The sequence below is a fragment of the Protomyctophum bolini genome, assembly GCF_963924005.1.
Source record: "Protomyctophum bolini genome assembly, chromosome: 6".
NCBI classification, from domain to species: domain Eukaryota; kingdom Metazoa; phylum Chordata; class Actinopteri; order Myctophiformes; family Myctophidae; genus Protomyctophum; species Protomyctophum bolini.
Genome location: NC_137867.1, coordinates 28,565,835 through 28,592,127, shown reverse-complemented (window position 1 = coordinate 28,592,127; position 26,293 = coordinate 28,565,835). Strand labels below are relative to the sequence as shown.

Sequence of the window (26,293 nt, the reverse complement as noted above, 5' to 3'; positions counted from 1 at the left end):
TTCAATTCAAAAGTTATAGGCAGAAATGTGAAGCGTTCTGTTATAAGCATAAAAAATGTATTTGACCTACTCCTACAACTGTAAATCTTTGTTGTGACAAATAAATCTGATTCTGATGAGGAATGATTGGGGTCATGGGTGGGTTCTTCCTCTGCCTATACTGGGAGTGTGCAAGCATGCCAATCAGTCCAGCGGTGTACGAGATTAACTAATATGTCCAAATACTCACATAAAGACAAACACATCTGCCTCACGGCTTTTCGGCCTGGCGGAGATAACTTACATTTTCACTGAGCTGATCTGTTTGGCTGAAATGAGTGGTTGTGGTTTTTTATTGATATTTGTTTGTACCCATCTGGGTGTGTCCCTTTTCACAGGACATGTACACTGAAGGACATGCACACTGAAGATCAAACAGTAAGTGCTAGCAGTTACTCAAAACTGGACAGGAAGGTCAACACAATCTGCTTCAGTTTAGCATCTGCCTCCTCAGAGATCTTGCCATCCACCCTAATTGTTGCAAGCAAATCCTGGTGCTGGCTGCGGATGTGTGTAAGGAAAGCCTTCTCAAACTTTGTGATCTTGCTGGGCTCCATCTTGTCCAGGTGACCTCTGACACCAGCATAGATGACTGCTACCTGCTCCTCGATGGCCATGGGGCAGTACTGTCCCTGCTTGAGCAGCTCAGTGAGCCTAACACCCCTGTTGAGGAGCTGCTGGGTGGCAGCGTCCAAGTCAGAACCAAACTGGGCAAAGGCTGCAACCTCACGGTACTGGGCCAGCTCCAGCTTCATGGTACCAGCCACCTGCTTCATGGCCCTGGTCTGAGCAGCAGAACCGACTCTGGACACAGACAGACCCACGTTGATAGCTGGGCGGATACCCTTGTAGAACAGCTCAGTCTCCAAGAAGATCTGTCCATCTGTGATGGAGATCACATTGGTGGGGATGTAGGCAGACACGTCACCGGCCTGGGTCTCGATGATAGGGAGGGCAGTGAGGGAGCCACCACCAAAGTTGTCATTCATCTTGGCGGCTCTCTCCAGCAAACGGGAATGCAGGTAGAACACATCTCCGGGGTAGGCCTCGCGACCAGGGGGACGACGCAGCAGCAGAGACATCTGACGGTAGGCAACAGCCTGCTTGGACAAATCGTCATAGATGATCAGGGCATGTTTGCCATTGTCTCTGAAGTACTCTCCCATGGAGCAGCCAGCATAAGGGGCCAGGTACTGCAAGGGAGCAGCGTCAGAGGCAGTGGCAGAGACCACGATTGTGTACTTCATGGCGTCAGCGTCAGTCAGCCTCTTCACAAGCTGAGCCACGGTGGATCTCTTCTGACCGATGGCCACATAGATACAGTACAGCTTCTTTTTCTCATCAGTTTCGTCGTTAAATCACTTCTGGTTGATAATGGTATCAATAGCAATGGCGGTTTTGCCAGTCTGCCTGTCACCAATGATCAGCTCACGCTGACCTCTACCAATGGGCACCAGGCTGTCCACAGCCTTGATGCCAGTCTGCATGGGCTCTCTCACAGAGATACGGGGAATAATGCCAGGTGCCTTCAGACCCACACGCCTACGGGTGCTGGTGCCTAGAGGACCCTTTCCATCGATGGTGTTCCCCAGAGCATCTACTACACGGCCCAATAGCTCATCACCAACAGGAACATCCACAATGGCACCAGTCCTCTTCACAATGTCACCCTCCATGATCAGCTTGTCATTACCAAACACCACAACACCAACGTTGTCAGGCTCCAGGTTCAGAGACATACCCTTGAGTCCAGAAGAGAATTCAACCATCTCCTCTGCCTGGACATTCCTAAGCCCATACACTCTGGCAATACCATCACCGATGGACAGCACACGGCCTGTCTCTTCCAGGTCAGCAGACATGTCTGCTGCCATGATTTTCTCCTCCAGGATGGAAGACACCTCAGCTGTGCCTGTCTTTGCAAACAGTGGTCTGTGTGTGTGCAGGTGGTTGATCCCAAAGCAAGCAGGCAGTGTCTTTGACACCCATCCAGTACTCCTGGGAAGGGCTCTGGCTAGAGCCCCTGCAACTCGCATGGACAGCATTTTGTTTAGACGAGTGACCTGTCCTACTGTGCCTGCAGTGTGCGTGGATGTACTCTTCTTAAATTTATACTGACGTGGTTGTTGGGCTGCATCTGTCCGTGTCACTTCTATGCCTATGGAGTTTCCTGATGTCACCGGACGGTATATGCCTAATCTGGACAACCGGATCACCATATATGGTTATATCGGTCGCCCAGAGATGATTCGACGGCAGGCACCACACTCCTTAAATTTCTCACTGATGCATGCGCCGAGTTTGAAGTCGGTCAGTTCCATGTATGCGCATGACAATATATGGGCATATAGAAGTCGGATTGATGGGACTGAACAAGTGGATCTCCATATATGCCTATAGGGGCATATATGTGGTTCTCGACAACCGCCTATCTGACTAACCACAAAACCGTATGGCGGTACCCTTGTATTACAACCTATAAGATTTACTGTCAGATTTTGCATCGGTCTGCGTCAGATACAGCAGCTTCCCCATTCACTTCAATTCTAGAATAACAAAAGGGGCTGAGAATCCAGTTGCCTAGTTGTGTCCGGTAGGTGACTATTGATTCTGTAGGAGATGAGACGAGTCATGGGAGACGCCACTTGTGTCACATGGGTATAGGGAGCGCTCCGCTGTGTCAAGACTTGGACCACGCGCAAGACTGTGTAGACATGGCGGCAGTACAGAAACTAGAGGGAAAGAGGATTTACGATTTTGCCCCTATTGGAACATAACTCGGACGGCGCTGAGTTAGCTGAAGCGAACTTTGCAACATTCGGCCCGGCGACTCACTTGCTTTAGCTACCTCGCCGGTGCATCTCATGGCTCAAGTTCGCTTGAGACGGTGAGCCTCCATTGCAGTTCCACGGTCCTGAAAACAAGTGCTCCCTAACGTCTCGCCTCCTACGGAAACTAAGGGCGCGTTCGGAAATACCGCACCAGAGCGCACTCGCCTATTAGTTTGCATTGCACAGTGTGCTCAGTGCGCTATTTCCGAACGCGCCCTAAAATAGCGCTGAAGCGCGTACATTAAGTGAAGTGTCGGGTTCAACATTGATGATCTTTGACTGGGTGCTAGCCAATAGGACAGAAGCACAGTGCGTTGACCCCACTTGGCAGCCACTTCGCTTGTAGTTTTCCTTCAATAAGCCAACACTTGAGTCCAATGTAAGTAAAACAAACTACGAATGGAAAAACGGCACTCATGCTGGCACTGTCCACAACCCACAAGACATCATGGGAAATTGAGGTGCCTTATTCCGCCACATGCATTTCAGATGTGTTGGCTATATCGTGTCTGACTATTTTGTGACTGGGGCTTAATAAGGCAATAATGAAGTGTGAATGTGCCCTGTGGCATGTTGGGGATGTCTCTCCTTAAAGGGATAGTTCACAATTTTGTGAGTTGTATGAAATACTTGGCATTAATATAGTGGTTGCCACTGTATTAATTGATTGCCTGAGTCCCGTGGTGGGAGTTCTGGTCTGGTATTGGTGAATATTAAGTAGTTCCAGTCATTTTGTGGGGGGCACTGGGGCCACACATTAAATCGTTGACCTATTTCTAAAATGTTTGCACAACTTTCGTTCAACTTTGACCCCTCTATCACATAATTTTTTGGGCATAGTGATATGGACACAAAAAACATAGTTCTGTGTGATAGTGGGGTCAAAAATGAACGAAAGTTGCACTATATGGTAGAAATAGGTCAACAATACAAATATTTCACCAAACCCAGAGCAGAACTCCCACCACAGGACTCAGGCAATCAATTAATACAGTTGCAACCACTATATTAATGGCAAATATTTCATACAGCTTAAGTTAAAAAATTCTGAACTATCCCTTTAAGCCACAAACATGTTACACAGCCCCCATCCCCATCTGAGGGTTTCTGTCCCCAGTAGCTCACTCTCATATTACAGTCTAAATCTGCATCACCATTGATGACCACAGACAATCCTTTGTCAGGCAGGTTTCCATGTCATGCTGTAGCATGGCTGACCTCTATTAGTGGTTTGTGCAGGTTGCATACATAATTGAACCACTCTTCTCCTTCACTGCCCTCCCAAGACACGTATAAGCAATAAATAGCAATCAACAGCAGCAGCTACCATTCACTATCCTTGCTGAGTCTGACGGTCCAACGGAAGCCTGTAATTAAATTTCCGCTTTAAATGGAGTTACAAGTCAGTTAAAGGCAAATAGACATGTTTTGATGTCTTGTATAAGAGGTAGGCCATTGGCAAATAATGGCCCTTAAAATTATTATCTTGAAAAGTTTTATACAAATACCTCTATTGTGTGCGCGACTGCACGTACGCACGTGTACACACACACACACACACACACGCACGCACACACACACGCACACGCACACACACACACACACACACACACACACACACACACACACACACACACACACACACACTGTTAAAACACTGCCCGCTCTGTCTCCACCACTGTCTCTGTCTGCACCTGTCTCTCTGACTGTTTTGGTCTTGCTTCCTCTGACTCTTCCTCACAACTTTGTCTTTATTTCTCCCTCTCTATCGTGTCTGCCACCCCCTCCTCTTACTCTTTTCACCCCCCCCCCCCCCCCCCTTTACTCTTTTCACCCCCACACAGTGTGTCTCTCTGTTACTCTCTCTCTCTCTCGCTACTATATATAGACTTCTGCATTGCAGATGTCCCAGCTTTGCGGAGGAACATATGAGGAGTTCCGGCCAAATTTGAACATACAGGGAACAGCACACTACTACTGCAGATAACAGCAAGCACAGCACGACTGAACCAAACACTGTTGTATTACACACTCATGCCAGATAGTATGAGTAGGCAAAGTCAAAGTCATGCATGCAGCACTGCAGCAATTCCCTTCCCTCCTCTCTCTCCCACACACGCGCAGTCGCACAGTCGCACACACACACACACACACACACACATACACACACACACACACACACACACACACACACACAGAGACACACACACAGCTATTATTATTCACGGCGGAAAGGGGTTCTGGTTCTTACATTAAACATATTTTGATTTGATTGAAAAACATTGGCTTTGCAGAGTGGTTTCTTTGGTGATTTTCCTCATCTTGATTAAACATAAATTATAGATGTTTTAATTTGTGTTGGTGACCAACCAGTCAACTTTATGTAAAACTGGCTATAAACTGGCTATACAAATAAAACTGTGGTAGGTGGCAAACCCAGTTATGTTATAGTGCCTTCTCTTGCTCTTACTATACCGGCTGTTGCAATTAAATATTTATACAGCTAGCTCCACAGGGCAGAATGCCATTGAGAGGGATGGCATTTTGTTTTCATGGGCAAATAATGGAGGGCCAGCCTCCGCTACACCTGCTGAGCAACATACAGCTTGGTGGTTATGGGATTTGGTGTTGCTGATGGAAATGGAAAGGTCCTGCAGGGCGCAGGACTTTACCAGGAAGGAGTGTCCTCTTTCTATTCTGCATTGCACTTGAGGTTGTGGGAAGACATCCACATGTCAGCCAGGCATGCAGAAATGGGGGAGGGAAGGAGAAAAACAGAGTCCACAAAGTATGTGCTACAACATCAATTAGTCAACAAAGTATGTACTACAACATCAATTAGTCAACAAAGTATGTACTACAACATCAATTAGTCAACAAAGTATGTACTACAACATAAATTAGTCCACAAACTGTGATGCTAATTGCTAAGGTCAGAAATGGTGTCCATGACAAGCTGACACACAAACACAATGCTTTGAGACTTGAGACTCAAAAATGTTTGTGGGCTTTTGCTGTCATCTAGTGTCGAAGGTGAAAACAGCACAGCTATCTTTCCCTATCCCTCAAAACCAAAATGTATACTCCAGTCTCTCTTGTCTGAGGACACAAGTTTTCACTTAAAACTTGCACTTGCCATTATCATGGGTACAGTATTCTTTCATTCTTCTTGTCTGTGTGAGTAGGCATACAAAACATAGGACGTGTTTAACAACAATAATAGACTAACATTAACAACAGGCTATTATTATTATTAAATGATATAATGTGATATTACAAATTCACGTTTTATCTGTCTACCATAATGTGTGGTGTATTGGTGTTTATTGATGAGTGCTGGTTTGCTGGAAGATGACATGGCATACAAAACACCTTTGATATTCGGTATAACATTTACAAATTTACATTTACACATTTTTGGAGGGCCAAGCTCAGGGTCCATAGACCCTGTAATGTTTGTAATGTTTGAACAGCTTTCTGCTCTTGCAACCAGCAGTCATACCACCATCATCATCATCATCATCATTATTATTTATTATTGTTATTATTATTATTATTATTATTAAATTGCATATTAGTTAGCCAGATTCGTTATATCATGCAAATAATCGTTGAATGCATCTCTATCCTCGCACTTAAGAGGGAGGGGTTACAGTGCAGACAGTACAGAGCAGTAGTATGGTATGGGAGCTGACGTCAGAGTCAGAGAGTCAACATTGAAGGGGGAATCTCGGAATCTCAGGCAGAGTACGTGTTTGGGGGAAAGTGTCTGTGTGACAAGCGAAGACATACATCCTGTGAATCAACAACCACGACGGTTTCTGAAACCACTGGACCTTTGCTGTCATCACTGGGTCGGGAGTAGCCGTTAAGATGACAGAGCTAAGGCACCGTGGTACGACAGACAGCGAACTACAACAGCAGCAATCTGAGGACAAGGTAACGGACGTTAGCCGTCGTTCATCTCATCACTGCCTGTTTGACACTGGAGCCCATGTTAGCCAAACAGCTAACATGTTAGCAGAGCATCCCCTGCTAACAAACAGACCCTGGCCTGTAATTAAAAAATATATATTCTGCGCACTGTAAACAGACAATTGTGCTACATAACATAATCATGTAGTGTGGATTTTAGAGTAGAGGTTACTGTTTGTTTTGGTGACGTTAGCAGCTTGCCTCATGAACTCTTAACGCCTTAGCTCGTCGTTTGTGCATATATTGGTTGAAACGGATCTGTTTGGGGTGTTCTTTTAAAAATAATAATAATTGCGACTTACGTGTTTTCTTTGCAACATCATAACCGTGCTCGTGTGTTTATCAACACGCAGTCAGGCCAAGAAAGGGGCGTGGCCGATTGAATTCATTTTGGGGACATCGTTTGACATCATCAAGGCCAGGAAGGGGCGTGGCCGACTTTAATTTATTTTTGGGGGACATCATTTGACATCAGCATGTCAATTCTTTGACATCAGCAGCCAAAAATAGAACGTCTACCAGATAACAAGAATAGAATACGTGAGTGATTTAAATATATTGGATATGCAGAAATTATATTTGAGTGCTATATTTATCTTCCTTAAGCATAATAAGTAACTTTAATACAGGAGTGCAAACACAGCTAGTGAACAATTCCCAAGATAACCAGGCAGAGCTCAACAAGTGAGCCCACAGTCATCACTCTGAACACAGGAGAGGGTGCTGCTGAACCTGGGAACTTAATCTCATTAATCTTTTTTATTTGTGCTGCATTTAATAAGATTATTAAGATATTGATAAGAAAATGTAGTAGGGAAATAAGCTAATAACAGGTTTGAGGCTGGTGGTTTTACTCACTAAGGCTGACATACGGGACAAAGTCCATTTGAAACACTGAGTTACTTTAGTCACCATAAGTCCAGTGTTTCATATTTCTTTACCTCTATCTGGCTGTGCACTCCCCTTCTACTTTCCAGTGAATAAAATGATTGGCAGTACAAATCTAGATTGAAACTTTGTACAGTAGTCGCCTAGTCGGTAGCATAGAAGGCTTTCACAAGATTTGATCATTGGCCAATGATGGTTTGTGAGAGTCCATTGGTTAGCACCTATTCCATCAATTAATGGATAGTCCAGAGTCCACTTTTTTTTAAATCTTGAATTGGTTAAGATTTTATACTGGCCTGGGCCTCCCTCCCTGTCTCAGATGAGAAGATGTATCTTGAGTATAAACGGAAATAGCTGCTCTACAGCTGCCGTCAACAGTATGGCCTGCACTTCGCTCACATCAGCCTACTAGACTTGTTGTGGGCTCTATCAAATATCCTGTGTGAATATTGTCATGTGTCCTGTGCTGACATAAAAGAATGCTGCACTTGAAAAAGCGTTTTAGTATTGACAGTATCACATACATAGCAAATATACATTTTGCATTCATGTTGATTGTTAAGAACATTTAAAAGTTTGCCATATACAGTTCTGCATCTGAGCCTGAGGGCTTATTTAGTAGAATAATGGATTTTTAGATTGTTCATATCATCACAGATCACTCCAGAACTTGATCATTGAGAATTGTGTAGAGTTGTGTATCCTATCGGTATCCACTCTCCAAACATTCTGGGACAGTTTTTAATTGATAGACCTATACATGTAGCCTCATTTAGGTCTAGCGTATCCTGCGTAACTGACTTTTTTGTATCTATTTTTGAGCAGTGCAGCCGCTCCAATGCACAGTTTTGTGTCCCCCTCTCTCTTTCTGTCCGTACGTTTGAGAACGGAATGTCCGTGATGTCATGTTGTTGACATCATCAGATGTCATCATTGTGATGAAAGGCACTGTTCACTTCACACATGTGTGATTTTTTTAATAAAGGTTTAATTTGTTATGATTCAGTTCTGGATTTCCTCTCAGAATGGTACACTTCCCATTCCCATACTTGGAAGTTTTCTTTTTAAGACAAAGAGGAAAGTTGGGAAGGGGAGAGAGAGAAGGAAAAGGCATTGGAGGAAGGAGCTGTGGAGTTTCATCCTAGGCCAGTAGGGGTAAAATAAATGTAGTTCTGGAGGAAAACATTTTTAACCACTGCATAAAAAGACACATTTGTTCTTCAGGGGAGTTCACAAACAATTCACTGGACTTCTAGAAGTCTTCTGTCAGTAACTGGAGTGAGGCAGCTGTGTTGTAGCTGCAGAGTGGAGTTGGACAGAGTAGATCCATTTAATTTGACTGATGATTTGACTGGATAATTCCGCTAAATGCAAAATAGTTTGTTGCACCAACTTAATGCCAATCAACCACTTTGTTGAAAACGACTGTCAGCTGTTATGTAGATGAAAATAAATGTTAATAATATACAATATACCGCATTGTGCCAAATATAAAACGATTCTGATTAGACAAACCCCATTTTTCAAGACTGATTTGTGGGAAAAGAACATTGAATGTCAAATAGTCTAGCCCCCGATTTATAATACAACCCAGTTTTTTAGGATATTTCCATTAGGGGAAAAACAGTCATATATTCAGGCCAATAGGGTGGCAAAAAACTCATTTACCTCCCTATAAATAACTAATTGTGATAAAACGTATACCTACTGTGCCTACTGTAGACCAGTGGGCACAGAGCTCAAGCCAGGAAAGACAACATTAGTGATCTTGCTTTTTTGGCTGGATATATAAATAACACATTTCTTGAACTCAGTTAGTGATAAAACACAACCATGATTGATGAACCATGGTTTCTCAGCTAGTTTCACAGTTCACACTATTCATTTTGTTCCTTGGTTCAGAATCAGGAGTCCTCCGGACCCACTAGTTGCGAAACAGTGAGCTGAACAAAAGAGGACACACTACACTACAATGTCTTTTCTCAGAGGAAATGTGAAAGGGGCAAGTGGGGGAGGGACAGAGAGGTGGTGTTACTGTTTATGTGACAGCTTACTAAGTATGGCCTATTTTTAACCCCAGCATCCTGAGTAACGGGATATGGTTTCCATAGAAACCAACAGGCCTGGAGGTTCCATCAGTGTGATGAGACTGCGAGAGAAAAGAGTGTCTGTCTCGGTGTGAACTGGTCTTATAAATACATTAATATTTTTTTAATGGTGTGTAAGTGTGTAATATAGAATATTTCAGATCTTGGAGTTGGAAGTAGGTAATCAATAATCATTCACTGAATTTGTGTCAGTACGGAAACTGACTGAATATAGTCAACATATATAGGATTTTAATAGTGTTTTCTCCTAGGCCAATTTCCAAGAGAGTAGACTGGAGTTCAGTGGAGTTTTCAACATCGGCTGGCATGTGTCTGTTGATGCCAATACAGTGTTCACTTCAAATGGGGCAAAATATTGTAAGCCGTGTGTGTGTGTGTGTGTGTGTGTGTGTGTGTGTGTGTGTGTGTGTGTGTGTGTGTGTGTGTGTGTGTGTGTGTGTGTGTGTGTGTGTGTGTGTGTGTGTGTGTGTGTGTGTGTGTGTGTGTGTGTGTGTGTGTGTGTGTGTGTGTGCGCGCGCGCGCGCGCGCGTGAGTGCGTGTGCGCGCTAATGACACCTGCACACGCGCAACAGAAGCTGACCATCTGTTAGATGAGGTGAGAGGGCTTAGCCTAATATGGTCAACATCAGGGGACAGAGATTAAAAGGCAATTCAAACACATGGAAAAAGGCTAGGGCCTCCATCTATTTTTGTATGGAGCATACATGTCCCCAAAATATTTATAATGTACAGTAAATGTCAGAGACAGACTGACCAAGACTGAGGTGGTCTTTACACAAGAGCGGTGTTCATAGAAATAAAGTACAGTATCGTTTGCTGGTGTCCCTTCAGACGAGAACGGTGTTTTCAGGAGGTGAGAACGCAAAAAAGTTAAATCACCTTCCAGAGTGGAAATCTTTGAAAGTGCTGTATTCTCCCGTCTCCATGTAAACAGGCAAAACGTTGAATCCGCAAAACTTGTGACATCATGGCTCATGTGGACTTACAACGCATATGTTTATTACATTAATGCAGAGCCGTAGGTGATATTTGGAGTTCCTGGAATGAGCAAGCACTCCCTCGCCTGCTCATCCTACAAATACAGATGTACTGTAGCGACTATAGCGATGGTGAATGTTAACCATGATGTAAACAAACAAAGTATGATAGGAAGTGAGTGGTGGTTCTTACATGGGTGACCTGTCTTATCTGGCAGTCTGTCACCGCCACCTAGCAACATGGCATGCAATGTAAAAGGTGAATAAAAACTGCGAACGCATCAGGGACTTTGCCGTTTTATCTGGAGACCGTCGCCGTCTAAAAGTGGCATGAGAAGCACAGAGACGGATAGACAGTTAATTCAAAAATACACTTGGTCATGAAACAGAATCCCCTAGTAGAGAGTTAAAGACAATCAGAGACAGATGGACATATTATAGCCTATGGTGGCTGCAGAGTTGTGTTACCACTCTTGTGATGACACTTGTCTGTCTGCTGCCTGTTACTATGGAGAGGCTGCAGCCAGGCCTGTCAGCATCAGGCCCCCAGAGATCAGAGGGAGGCAGCAAATTTACATTTACATGAGGCCAATGGCCCCAGGATTAACCTCCCACATACAAACCTTTACCGGAGAATATCACATGACAATGCAAATATAATGTGAATATAATAATGAGTACATATTTACTGTGACACTTAATTGTTTAAAAAAAAAAGTACAGTAAAAAATGAAATTGTTAGTAATAGGCCTAGCCATTCATTTTTCATCAACTTTGTTTCAGTGGTGAAATGTGTACATAAACTAAAAGTGAAAATTTACAGAATTCACCTTTAGCTAAGCACTGCCCTCTCACACTTAGACACTTTCCAGTCGGGCTCATTCATTCCAATGTAAATATCATGGAGTTTACACATTAAATACTGGAACCAGACCGTCAAAATCTCTTCCAAATCCATCAACAAGGCCTGCCATATGCACTGGAAAAATATGTGTGTGACGTTTCTTTTTTAAAACAATGTTTTATCATATTGGAAAACTATTGGTGGAGAGGTTTGTCTAACCCATGTTATGCTTAGCTGTGATTGGACCATAGCAGTTTGGGGAGGAGCTTATCTATAGGTCAGTTGTAGATGTAACACATTTACAACAGCACAGGCATAATAGATTCTATCCTTTGGAACTTTCTTATGTTTCTGCGCCAGCGCCAGGAATATGAAATACTTGCTTTGTTAAAAGTTTCCACTGCAGGTGTCTGTATTGAAGACAATGAGGACCTCTGTAGCCTGCTGTCTGTCTTACTGTGTCTTTCTGTCTCTGTTAAGGGTTCAGAGAATGAGTTTAAGGCAGAGAAGGATGGGGCATCTGACACGGAGTCAAAGGCGGACTCGGGCGTCCCGGAGGTGCCGGTCTCAACTGACGACACCCCTGAGGTTCTAAACAAGGCCCTGTCTGGTCTCTCCTCACGGTATGATCTTTTGTATGATCTTTTTTATAATCGATTCAATCAAATAGTTTAGTCTTAACCCTACTCCATGATTTCAGAGCAGGGCTTGTGTGGGGACTGGAGACTGGGGGATCTAGTTAAAGGTAGAGTCAGTGATTTCACTTAATTCAAATATCACTTATTTTTTTGTTTTGTTGTGATAATCCTCTCTACTATAGAGTGTGCTGACCATATAAGGAGTTCCTCCCTGTCCCCAGTTAACCCCTGGGGGTCAAAAAACCTTAGGTTTCGTTTTTGTTCTCTATCCTGATTGGATGAAAGCTTGTGTCCCAAGGCAAAAACGAAACCTAAGGGTTTTTGACTGAAATCACTGACACCCCCTTTAAACTAAAGGATGGTCTCTGTCACTGTCAGGTTACAGTGGTTCCCCATTCTCTTAGACTCTTACTGTACATTTGCTATAACTTCTTCTGCCTTTTCTGTGATATTATTACTTTTATATGAAGGGCTATTGGGCTTTTCCGGGTCCATATTGGTTGGTGGTGTTTGTTGTATCATACAGTTTTCACCTTTCACAGGGCATTGACGTTTGAACAGAGCTGTTTGTTTGCATGCATGTTGTGTTTCTACCCCTTTCAGATGGAAGAACTGGTGGGTGCGAGGAATTCTAACCCTCGCTATGATCTCCTTCTTCTTTCTAATCATCTACATGGGCCCCATGGTGCTCATGATGATTGTAAGTACAGGATTGTAAGGAGACAGCTTTACACAAGAGTCGGCAGTGGGGTGGCAGTGCCTCAGGGGTAGAGTGACCGGGTGGCAACCGCAAGGTTCCCTGTTCGAACCCGGGATCCCCCAGAGTTAGTGTCGAAGTGTCCTTGAGCAAGACTCTGAACCCCTAATTGCTCCCGATGTGCGGTTGGTGCATTGCATGGTTTCCCCCGGCATCGGTGTGTGAATGTGTGTGTGAATGGGTGAATTTAATGTACAATCTCTGTAAACTGCCTTGGATAAAGGCGCTATATAAATGTACCATTTAGTCACTATTTATGAGTATCTTAACTCTGATATCCAACCTGTTTCCATGATGAAATGCAGTTAAGACAGTGTAGGGGAGGTATAGGTGGAGGAGTTTAATATTTGAGTTAAGACAGTGTAGGGGAGGTATAGGTGGAGGAGTTTGACTAGATATGAACAACATATCTGAAAATGATTTCAGCTTTGATTTAGGGATCTTGAGAAGTGACTGGTCAGTCGACCTCAGGGCCCTTGTCGATACTTTGGGAGCTACAAGTTCCGATATATAGACTGGTGCCAACCCATTTACAGACTTAAAAACAAACATTACAATCTTAAACTGGATCCTGTAACGCACAGGGAGCCAGTGTAGGGAGGCAAGGATCGGGGAGATGTGGTCATACTTCCGTGCCCCTGTTAAGAGGCGAGCGGCCGTGTTTTGGACTAACTGTAGTCAGACGGGCTTGGGTAACACCAACATAAAGTGCATTACAGTAGTCAAGTCGGGTTGAGATAAAAGCATGTATAAGACGTTCAGCAGACTTTACTTTCGCTAAAAGCCTCAACTGATAAAAACTGGATTTTACCACAGAATTGATCTGTTTGTCCAACTTAAAATCACTGTCCAATTTGACACCAAGGTTTGTGACCACCGGTTTAAAAAAAAAAGGTTGCAGGGGAGGTGTCACAGGCAGTGCTGGGTCTGAACACCATGACCTCTGTTTTTCTTTCATTGAAGTTAAGAAAGTTCAGGGCCATCCAAGCTTTTATGTCCTTAAGACATTCCAGCAGAGTGTTCAGGGAGGTGGTGGGATCTTATGGTCAGAGGTCTCCGCCTTCTGATGCATTTGGGGAAATCTATATTCAGTGACTGGGCTTAGAGAAAACTAGCGGCAACAAAGCTATGCCCATTGCTTTGAAAACCAATCCTGATAACATTCCTTATCTCCCCGATAGTCTTTACATTGGCACATTTTTTTTAAACTGATGCCAATCATGTTTCCTTCTCTGTACAGGTGCTGTGTGTCCAGATTAAATGCTTCCAAGAAATCATCACTATTGGATACAGTGTGTATCACTCCTACCACCTGCCCTGGTTCAGAACCCTTAGCTGGTGAGAACCACACACACACACACACACACACAGTCACACACACACACACACACACACACACACACACACACACACACACACACACACACACACACACAGTTATCTGATAGCAGCTAATGTCGTTGTTTTAAACGTTCTCACTTTCTTCTTTTGTTTTCCTAAATTCTATTTTATTGCAGTCTTCCTGAGGTTTGTCTGGTGACCTGCATTCAATTTTCTGCTTAAAGATGGCTCTAGAATAGATGATCAGCAACAGCACTGTGAATAATCAGCTGTCTCTCTTATTAAATTAGTAGTGGCTAGTTTTGTGATGATGAATAGTTGCATTTCTAGTGTGATAGTACAGTATTCTTTTATATTCGCTATGTTGTGGGTCTGAAAAACCAGAAAGAGTAAACATGAAACTATATGCCAGTTTATATGTTCAGTTTGTGATCTGGCATATTATAATGTTTAACTTGTATTGCAAGTTTGGTAAGTGCACACCATAACTTTCTGAAACATGTTCACACATGTCACATTCATACAGTTAATGCCTATTCCCAGGATGGTGCTGCCCTGTACAGCCTGTTAAGATATTCATACAGTTAATGCATATTCCCACGATGGTGCTGCCCTGTGCAGCCTGTTAAGATATTCATACAGTTAATGCATATTCCCACGATGGTGCTGCCCTGTGCAGCCTGTTAAGATAATTCATACAGTTAATGCCTATTCCCAGGATGGTGCTGCCCTGTACAGCCTGTTAAGATATTCATACAGTTAATGCATATTCCCACGATGGTGCTGCCCTGTGCAGCCTGTTAAGATATGCATACAGTTAATGCATATTCCCACGATGGTGCTGCCCTGTACAGCCTGTTAAGATGTATGTCAAGCACAAAATTGCACCTGGTTTTTCAGCAGGCATAGCGAACGTGTACACAGTAAAATCCTCAGTGTTACTGTAATTAATCGTCAGTCTGATAGTTATTTAAAAAATAATAATAACTGAAGATTTTACTGTGTAGCGAAATGTGGAGCTGTGTTATCTTATTACCCCCCCCCCCCTTTCTTGGTAGGTACTTCCTGCTGTGTGTGAACTACTTCTTCTATGGTGAAACGGTGACAGACTACTTCTTCACTTTGGTTCAGAGGGAGGAACCACTGCGCATCCTCAGCAAATACCACCGCTTTATCTCTTTTGCCCTCTACCTCACAGGTAATGGAGTAGTTCTACATTGCAGTATTAGTACTTTCACTTAAGTAAAAACTTTGAGTACTTTTTCCACCACTGCATACCAAACAGGATGTGGTGTGGAGCGACACATTTACCAACTCAGTTTATAGCTCAACAGAAACCTTACCCTCGAGTCGCACCTTCTGTACGTTGCACAACTTGCACCTATTGCATACTGAATGGATATATATATATATACCGTAATTTCCGGACTATAAGGTGCACCTGAATATAAGCTGCACCAGCCAAATTTAGGGAAAATCCCAAATATGTATACAAGCAGCACGGGACTATAAGCCGCAGGTGGCCCCCTAGTGGCCGTTTCGTTAGCTCAGAGCCTTAGATGGCTCTGCGTTAGCTGTAAAAATTCATAGATTAGCCGCACCGTTGTATAAGCCGCAGGGTTCAAATCATGGGTAAAAAATCGCGGCTTATAGTCCGGAAATTACGGTATATATATATATATATGTATATGTGTGTGTGTGTGTGTGTGTATGTATGTATGACTGGTTTGTTTGCACCTGATGTCTTGATTGTCCATGATTTCTCCATAGTATTGTGTACATACAGTATCCCAGTCTCAGGCCTCATGTCTGCAATGAATGGCTTCAGCAGCCCTGCAGCAGCTACAGTATTAACTCTGGGTTATCTCTTTATATGGGCCGATCTAATTTTAGCCAGAGCACAGCACTGGGATCCGGTATTTGACTCGATTCATCTTCATTTTTACAGGCAGCACAATTCTGATTCCTTAACAGACCTTCTCACACATTGTTGGCCTTTGTGTTGTAGGTTTCTGCATGTTTGTGCTGAGTTTGGTGAAGAAGCACTACCGTCTGCAGTTCTACATGGTGAGTGTTCCCTCTGCCTCCTCCCAGAGCCCCTGCCTGGATGCTGCTGGGTTATCCATGAGGCATGTTATTGTTAACACACGGCCCCCCGGGATTCGTTAGGATGGTTTTCAGTAGTTGATTGAAATAAACTTTAAATTTGTTTAACATTTTCACAAAATTTGAAAAGAATCTTGACTTGACTAGTGTAACTGGGAACACACCACTGCACATCCAGTCAGAAGAGAAGATGTATTCAATCCCCATTGTAAATATTGGTTAATGTAATAGCAGATATTACACACACGACATACCTACTGTAATTGAACCATTTCTGAATTCAAGCAATATCAAACAATGAAAAAGGAATCCAACTGTAAACCTGTCTGCAGTATTTTTTTAAGTGTGAGTACACATACTGCTCTACATGTTCCCACCACTAGTCTTCTGCTGTAGACCTTTGATAAACTTAAATGAAGCAGCATTTTGGGACTGCAGTAGAGTCTGGTAGACAGAGCATTGTTCCAATCAGCCCTACCAGGGATTTGAACTAGTCACTACTCACTAGCCTGCTTCTCTTGCTAATGTGGCTCACGGATTATACAGTAATAAAGCCCATACACTAGTGTATAGCATTCTAGTGAATTAAAAGTGACAAACCATTCAATCTGTATATGCAGTCGTCTGCTCCTACTATTACTATATAGTAATGGTATATTACATATATTATACTATTATTATTACATATATTATTTATTATTAGTAGTATTATATACTACTAGTATTCTACTACTGATCATTTCTTTCATTGTCTTCCTCAGTTTGGTTGGACTCATGTGACTCTGCTCATTGTGGTGACCCAGTCTCATCTCATCATCCACAACTTATTTGAGGGAATGATCTGGTAAGAAATATGGCTCCCTATCGCCCTATATCTCCTCTAAACTATGATTTATCTGCCATTCTATGGGTGAAACTTGATATAATAATGTTGTTGTTGCTGCTGGTTATGTTGGAGGGTAAGATGGGAGACGATTCATTCAGGATGCACAGTCTGAAATCCTGCCATGGAAAACTGAACTGACATTTTCAGTTTGCCTCGTGTAGTATATTTGAGTAAATCTTGTGTCGTAAGTAAATTATATGAGGTCGTCTCTATGCTTCTGCTACAAGCGAGCCCTGTAATTGACATATTGCTTGTCTTGCAAAAACAATATTTTGTTGAATATATTAGTTTAAAGTAAAATTATTAGCAAAGCTTGCCTCATTGAAGATTATTTAATTAATTTGAGAAATACTCTCTTCCACCATGAACATGTTTCATGCAGGTTCATCGTTCCCATATCCTGTGTGATCTGCAATGACATCATGGCCTACATGTTTGGCTTCTTCTTTGGTCGCACCCCACTCATCAAGGTTGGTTGAATAAAGCAACCTTTTGTGTCCCCCAATGGTATCAAATAGCGTCATATCAAACTGGTACCCAAATCTACAGTAAACTGTATAATCCTCAGTGTTAATTGATAAATCGCTCTGGATTAAGGGCTAAATGCTAAATGTCTAAATTGTATGCAATTTACAGGCCCATATGGGTCGTTTTAGTTCCTAACTATGGAATAATTTAAGCTGCGGCCCGCCTGGAATCCCCTCAAGGACCCTTTGGGATCCCTGGATGTTTAGAAGTGTATAAACTGTCCTCTCAGGTTTAGTGCACTTGGATCCTGAAATGTTATCTGTACAGTGGACTGCCATATCATTTGCTGTTAAATACACAGCCATGCTTTTGTGTTATTAAATTCCACTAGTCATACTGTATTATGTGGAACACCCTGTGGAATTCAGATTATCTGTGAATTCATCTAAATACACCATTTTACCTGGACCTGCTTTTTATGTGCTGTTGTTAGGTACATAGTGATAAGGAATACAATACACGAGGTTGTTCTGCTGTAATATCGATCTCACTGTCATTTTAACATTGGATTTTATTGCTGTCAATGCTGTGCTTTAATACATTTAAAGTTGTATAGCGCTGCAACTTCCTGCAAGTAATGTGCAACATAACTGCAGTGCAACTTAAGTAACCAACTTAAGTAACCTTCTGTGTCCTCTGCAGTTGTCACCTAAGAAGACATGGGAGGGCTTCATTGGTGGTTTTTTCGCCACCGTTGTGTTTGGAATTTTGGTAAGAAGGGAAATGACTACAGCACCACCATTACTGGAGCTATTGTCTCTTTCTATGGTCTTATATATCTTGTATTACAAAGGGTGTGTTTTATTGTATTGTTGTTTATTACTGTTTTTGTGATCGCTGGGGACTATACTGTAACATTGCTTCTTACAATCCCTGGAGAGGCTGTTGAGAGTAACCCTGCTTGTTTGTGCCCTAGTTGTCCTACATGATGGCAGGCTTCCGGTATTTCGTGTGTCCGGTGGAGTTCAACAACGACTCCAACAGTTTCCAGGTGGACTGTGAGCCTCCAGAGCTGTTCCAGCTGCAGAACTACGCTCTGCCTAGCGTCCTGGTGTCTGTCACTGGATGGGTGAGTTTAGTTTCTTTATCTTTCAGAATCAGAATGGATGACCAGGTAGGTTTGCACCAGGGGGGCAGTCAGACAGATATTTTGTGAAGCCACTAAGGAAATCGGGACTTCCTGAAAGTTCATATAATGGCCTGTTGTGGCGCTGTCAACTTCACCTAGACTGTATTACCTTAATAAACATGGTCATGAATACTTTCTGCTTCCAGTCACTAGTTTAAAGTCTCATTTTTCATGTCATAATATTCTTTTTGGAAAATTATGGTCCCATTTATTAAAAAGATTACCATAAAGTCGCGTATGTTGTGAGGGGCGTCCGTTAAATTCTATGAACGGGAGCCACCCCCCGTTCAGTCAAAATAAAAACCAACGAAGAGTAAGGGGGGAAGTCCCGCCTCGTTGTCTGGGCCAGCCAATGACCAGCTGGGCCCAAACGGAGCCCACAACGGACTTACAGTGCAAGGAATTACAGGCTTCATTTTACGTCCATGTTAGACCCGGGGAACGCTTTGTCCATATTTTTTATGGTTTGCACATACAAGTGATGTATTAGCTGATACTCTAGTGAAAAATAATGAGTAAAAGTCAAATATACTGTATAATAACAAATAATCACTTCGACAGTTAATGCCATTTTTAGTTGTGTCCTTGTCCGTGTATTTATTGTATTGTACCTAATTAAAAAAATTCTACTGTAAAGCCCAAGGCAATTCCCCAGGTGTGAGCATTAAGGTTATTTAGATTTGAAATGTTTAAGAGCCCTTGCTCAGGATTCAAGCATATGTGGGTGTATGTATATATCCTTTGGGTTAATGCCTCTGTCCTTCTCCCTCTCCCCAGAACACAGTACGTCTGTACCCATTTCAGATCCACAGCATCGCCCTGTCTGCCTTTGCCTCCATCATGGGACCCTTTGGTGGTTTCTTCGCCAGTGGCTTCAAAAGGGCCTTCAAGATCAAGGTAGATGTTAAAAAGTAGGGCAGACCATGCCATATTTTATATTGTGAGCTTTTGTTTTGAATGGTACAATATTATAGTCAGCATTACTGAATCATTTCATTTAGCACACTGATTTGATACTGTCAGTATGAATTATAAAATACCAAAAAGTGCACACAATAAATCTCATTATCACAATGCTAAATGCATTTTAGATACATTGTGTGTGATAATATCTGCCAAGCCTGACTGTATTAAAGATGTGTACGCCAGCTCACCATGGTAATCATTTTTAATGCCCTTTGACCTTTACAGGATTTTGCCAACACGATCCCCGGTCATGGTGGGATCATGGACCGATTTGACTGCCAGTACCTCATGGCCACTTTTGTAAATGTGTACATCGCCAGTTTTATCAGGTATGTAACCTCAAACCAAGGTCAAAAGTAACCGATATCACCTACAGTATACTATATCCAGATGTCTGCACAAATACAACGTCCATGTTCAAGGGGTTTTTTATTGTTATGTTTTATGTACAGGTAAAATGTATAATATTATCAAACATACAGTATACAAGGTTAAGAATAATGAAGAGAGATAACATTGTTGATAACGTCACAATATGAATTTCCATCAATCAATTGTGTAAACAAGAAAACAGGTTAAATCCAGCCTTGTAACCATCTGGATGACTACTAGCGAGAAGTAGGTACTACTCTTTACAACTCGTTTGTTTGTCCTCCCTTCCAGGGGTCCAAACCCTGCTAAGGTTATCCAGCAGCTATTGGCCTTGCGTCCAGATCAACAGCTCTACATCTTCAACTCCCTCAAAGCACACCTGACAGAGAAAGGCATGCTGCCAATGCTGGAGGAAGCTGCTGCTTAGAGCCCCATGCACTGAGTGACACCCCAAGGAGCTCACCTCTGCTGGGGGGGAGGTTTGGGTATCCCTGGGGTGATGGTGTGTACAAGACCATATCCAAGAGAAAAAAAGAAAAATCTAACTAAAGCCTTGGGTCATTCCATTTCGCATATTTGTGTGAGAGATAAGAGTGAGTGTACGTACTGTACGTGTGTATGCGTACATGGGACGTACAGTATGTTTGTTACATCAGTGTTTTCAGGTTGAGTTAGTGAATTACTGTATTGTTACATTATTTCCTCCATCTGCCACAGTATAGCTACACAATGATGCCACTTTATCTGTTTAACAAAATGTTTGTCAACTGTGGGATATCCTCTATACAGCTATTATATTTTGTGTGAATATTTTATGGTACATATTCTATTTTTTATTTTTGTTTTAATGCACTGCTACTCTAAAACATTACTCACACTGTATTTCCCCTCCTCCCCTCCAACTCTTTCCATTTTAATTTGCTTTATTGTGAGTGATTGATTCTATTTATGATGAGGTGGTCAGAGTTTTACATTTGGTATATTCTAGTCTATCCTGATGTTGTACTGTGAGAAATTCACAATTGTCATCTATCATTGACCATATTACCTTGGTCATACCAGAGTATGACATGAGAGCAGTCATGTAAATATGGTCAATTGTATAACCACATCTACTGTTGTCTGTGTCTTTGTTTTTCATTGTTTGCCATAATCCATTTTTTCATTTGTCATTCAGTGGCATGTCGGAACACTCGGCCAAGTCATGGATGTGGTACAGTATCCCGGTAATACGTTGAGGTAGTTTAAGCCAAGAAATGTGTTTTTTCAGAGGTTCTAGCTGGTGAGCCTACTTTTGTTTTATTGTATGTACTGTACAGTATATGCATGTACTGCTACTGCAGTGTATACTGCAGTGAGCATACTGTATATGCATGTACTGCACAGTGTATACTGCAGACAGCAGTGTTATTGTATGTACTGTATATGCATGTACTGCTACTGCACAGTGTATACTGCAGACAGCAGTGAGCATACATACAGTATCTTGTCTAAAAAGCCATAAAACCCCAGAAGATGTGCTTTACTGAGATGGGTGCTAGGATGCTACTATTGCATCAGTGTCATATGCATGACCTCAATTAAGAACTCTCTTAATGATTACCGCTAAGTTATAGTAAGATGGATTTGTTTTTGCAGAGCAGTTGTATTTGACAAGAGGGATGTGAGGGCAAATGCAGGTCATATAAGGAATTTACTGATACACAAAAACTTCATGATGGCCAGTGATGATACTGCCAATAGGTTATTTCTTTGTCAAGTAAACTGATTGTTTTTTGTTTTTTCATGATCCTATCTACATCTGTGGACGACTGCTATTATAGTATAGAAACAGCTTAATTAGTCTGATGGACCTCACAGTTTCCATTCAGTGGTTTGTTGCCATATTAAGCAGACAGGCCTTTATTGATTGTTATTTGTTACAGTTGTGTTTAGCAATGTTATGGTGAAGGGATAATTGTGATAATTTAATCTGTGATGGAAAGGGCTAATTAACAATATTTCCCCCAAAAAAATGCACTATTGATTTCCTGGTAAAGCAAAGTGATCAAAAGCTTTAGCCGTCTTTGCAAGAATAATATTGAGGGTTTTGATAATGTATACATTGTAATTGGAAATGCATATTGTATTGTTGAATTGTTGAGACTGCACCATTTGACAAAATCTACTTGGATACTTATGTGTGTAGTTTGAACTTTTGTTTGCTAATGTTCTTATCAGTTCAACAATGCACCTAAACATGTAATGGGAGATGCCTCGATAGTAACTTGAAGCCTGCTTTCATGCCTTCCGTTCCTTTAGCGTAACGGTAAGCTTTCCACAAAGGTTCTCACCCAGCCAGTCAGCCACACAATTTCAGGATACAATTTGATACTGTAGCTTCACTAGCCTGCCATATTCCACGGTCAGAGATTTCTGGCAGATGTATTTTTTGTGCCATTGTGAGTTCAAAGTAATTTTGTGGTCATAGTCATAAATATTGAAACTGAAACGAGTGTTACGTTCCTTTCTCGTTTGCACATTACACAAAGGCAGTAACTTCCTACAATTTAATTTAGGCTCCTGTTGACCCAGGCATGTGTGATTCCCATTTTTATCCATTCAGATTTGACATGGTCTGATCCATATCCCACCTCTCATTCTTCAACCAGACACATTTAACTACTAGTCGTGATCCTTGAAATGTTAACAACCATTCAAAACCATGTTTTTATAAGCGGAGCTAGCCGATTCATTACTTTGGCCATTTGTGTTGCAAGAGTAGTCATTTTCGTATGTTGGACATCTGATTTTGAGCAAACTACCTGCAGTTACCATGTGCTGAGATATTACACTGAGAAATCATTCGTTATTCCATTACATCTACATGGCCATAATATTCCTCTAACAAATTATGCTAGGCCTATGTTACAGTTGCACCGAGAGCTTCAGTTTGTGTTGACAACCAACCCTGTTCTTATTAAGTTATACTTTGAATTTACTGTATTTCAGAAGTTGTTAAAATGAGAATTTAAGATGTTTAGACATATGTTGTGTGTTTTGAATATTTCATAGAGATTTCAAAGTATATTTAAAGTGTGTATATATGTATATGCACTGCCTATATAGAGGAGTAAGGATTATAACATTTCTCTTCTCTTGCTGTGATGTTTTGTGCACTTGGGTGACTTATATTCAGCTAATTCGCTGTTAGAAGCTGATCACTGTACATGGCCTACATGTTCTGTCTTTGTACTGCTAAGTGCTAACTGCTAGTCGAAGCAAAACTGTTTCATGAAAGTCAAACCCTATCAACATTGATGGTTATTTGTTATCCACTGCCAGTTGAGTCAGTATCATGGACAACCACAAGAGGGAGCCAAAGCTGTTCCAACATTTTCAGTTGTTTCAAATGGTTGTCTCTGCCAATGTTGCACTTTAGCAGTGAGAAACCTTTATCACTGCTGTTTGATACATTCCATTCCCCTTAGGTTATGAGGAAACTAAGATAACTTTTTAATACTGACCTCATTCCAGCAGAATGTTATGTATATAAACTTTGGGAAAGTATCTTTCACAACTGTAATGTTTAAGTACCGGTACTTAAAAATCTCACTTAAGCTACATGTAGCCCAGTGTACCTTTAACAATACAAATCAATCAAACAAAAAAGCTTTATTGTTATCACATAGGTGCACAGGTTTATATAAATCAGCTTTACATTATATTGTTTTGCAAGTACATTCTGCAAAAGAGATTTTCTTTATCAACAGAATTACATTTACTGTGTCTTAATACACTAGAGCAGTGATACTCAACCTCAGGCCCGCGGGCCACATCAGGCCCGCGGGACCATTATGACTGGCCCACCAATGAAAAATGAATGAAAATGAAATAAAAATAAAAAAATCTGAATGAAGTTATCTTTAATTACATTATTATAAGTAATACTATTAGAGTTGTACTATTACTCGAACGAAAATAAAAGCTTGGGGGGGGGGGGGAGATGCAATGCAAATGAAAGACATATACTGTGTATCCCTATTCCCTGACATAATTTTATAGCTAAACGGACAGAATTCTATTTTATTTGAATGATGAAACCCAGCTGCCATTAATAGTTGGAAATGGAAATGGAAATTGCGGAAATTGCGGAAATTGTAATTGCGGAAATGGAAATTGCGGAAATTGCGGAAATGGTAATTGCGGAAATGGAAATTGAGGAAATTGCGGAAATGGAAATTGCGGAAATGGTAATTGCGGAAATTGCTCTTCACTTATAGCTATCTATTTTCAGGTAGATTGTTTTATTTTACTCAGTCAGCCATATCACTACTCATTTTTTTTCATGAAAAAGGTCATAGCTGGGTAATCTATTTTCAGGCAAATTGTGTTTATTGTATTTTATTTTACTCAGCCATAACAATTTATTTTCTGTTAACCAACTTGCTGGCTGGCAGGCAGGCAGACAGCTACTCATAGACAGGCAGACAGACAGACAGCTACTCATGGAGAATTGGACAGGCAGGCAGTCAGACAGCTACTCAGACAGGCAGACAGACAGCTACTCATGGAGAATTGGACAGGCAGGCAGACAGCTACTCATGGACAATTGGACAGGCAGGAAGGCAGACAGCTACTCATAGACAGACAGACAGCTACTCATAGACAATTGGGCAGGCAGGCAGACAGCTACTCATAGACAGACAGACAGCTACTCATGGACAATTGGACAGGCAGGAAGGCAGACAGCTACTCATAGACAGGCAGACAGACAGCTACTCATGGACAATTAGGCAGGCAGGCAGACAGCTACTCATAGACAGGCAGACAGACAGCTACTCATGGACAATTAGGCAGGCAGGCAGACAGCTACTCAGACAGGCAGACAGACAGCTACTCATGGACAATTGGACAGGCAGGCAGGCAGACAGACAGCTACTCATAGACAGGCAGGCAGACAGCTACTCATAGACAGGCAGACAGTAAGACAGCTACTCATTGACAGACAGACAAATAACTACTCATGGACAGACAGGCAGGCAGGCAGGCAGGCAGGCAGGCAAAGAGCTACTCATGTTATGTTATTATGTTATTATAACAGCTACTCATGTTATGTGCAATAATTTGTGCAGTTATGGAAACAGCTCTTTGTGTTTATGCAAGAAAATGTAACACATTTATTTATTTACATATTGTGTGCATGCACATTGTACTTTGATACATTTTGCGAAAATAAAGCAATTGAAAGAGAGAAGTTATCAAGTATCATTAATGTCGTAATTTTATCTACTGGCCCCTGGCCCCTTGCCATTTTTGTAATGTGGCCCACAGGTAAATCTATTTGAGTATCCCTGCACTAGAGTGCAGTTATTGTAGAGAAAGCTAATGGTGTTCACAAAGCTAGTCCTGAAATTAGCTTACAATTTATCCACAGGACTCGAGTTGTGCATTACAGAATCGCAGTAGTTAAAACAAGGAGATATTGTACAATGGACTATCAATAACTGATGGATGATGAAAAAGCTGTCTCATTAAAAGAAATAGAAGCCACTCAAAAACACTGTGCTATTTTTTTTAAACCAATAAAATTCTGTTTTGAACCTCGGTTAAGTAAGAATTTCTATGGAATGTAATGGGAGGGGTGCTATACTCTGTATACTATATATGCTTCCCTTTGTGGACCCTTTTGTTTTGCCAGATATTGTCATACAAGAACTTGATGTTACATTATGATTTAGATTGATTATTCTTCTCCATTTGATTGTTCAGTGTGTTAAGCACATTTGTCCAGAGAAACATTGTAACTGTTTCGATGCTGAAATGTGCTTTGCCAATGTTTGATGAAAATAAATAGGAAAAATGATGTGGTTTGTGTGACTGTTTTCTTCCCCCTTGTTCTTCCCCATTTTGTCATTGTGTATGTGCC

The 26,293-nt window shown here is 41.7% G+C and overlaps 1 protein-coding gene and 1 pseudogene across 2 annotated transcripts; one reads left to right on the top strand and one right to left on the bottom strand.

Moving 5' to 3' along the window:
• Positions 1–429: 429 nt before the first annotated feature.
• LOC308317211 (ATP synthase subunit alpha, mitochondrial-like) lies at positions 430–2,084 on the bottom strand (annotated as a pseudogene). Its single transcript has one exon. The product of its transcript is annotated as an ATP synthase subunit alpha, mitochondrial-like (transcript).
• Positions 2,085–6,573: 4,489 nt separating this feature from the next.
• Positions 6,574–24,176, top strand: cds2 (CDP-diacylglycerol synthase (phosphatidate cytidylyltransferase) 2). Its single transcript, XM_080766247.1, has 13 exons — positions 6,574–6,809; positions 12,143–12,285; positions 12,904–13,000; positions 14,298–14,395; positions 15,457–15,596; positions 16,407–16,465; positions 17,266–17,348; positions 17,773–17,860; positions 18,561–18,629; positions 18,835–18,987; positions 19,825–19,944; positions 20,239–20,342; positions 20,677–24,176. The coding sequence occupies exons 1-13, from the start codon at positions 6,744–6,746 to the stop codon at positions 20,810–20,812; spliced, it is 1,356 nt and encodes a 451-aa protein (XP_080622373.1). The 5' UTR covers positions 6,574–6,743; the 3' UTR covers positions 20,813–24,176.
• The last annotated feature ends 2,117 nt before the right edge of the window (positions 24,177–26,293 follow it).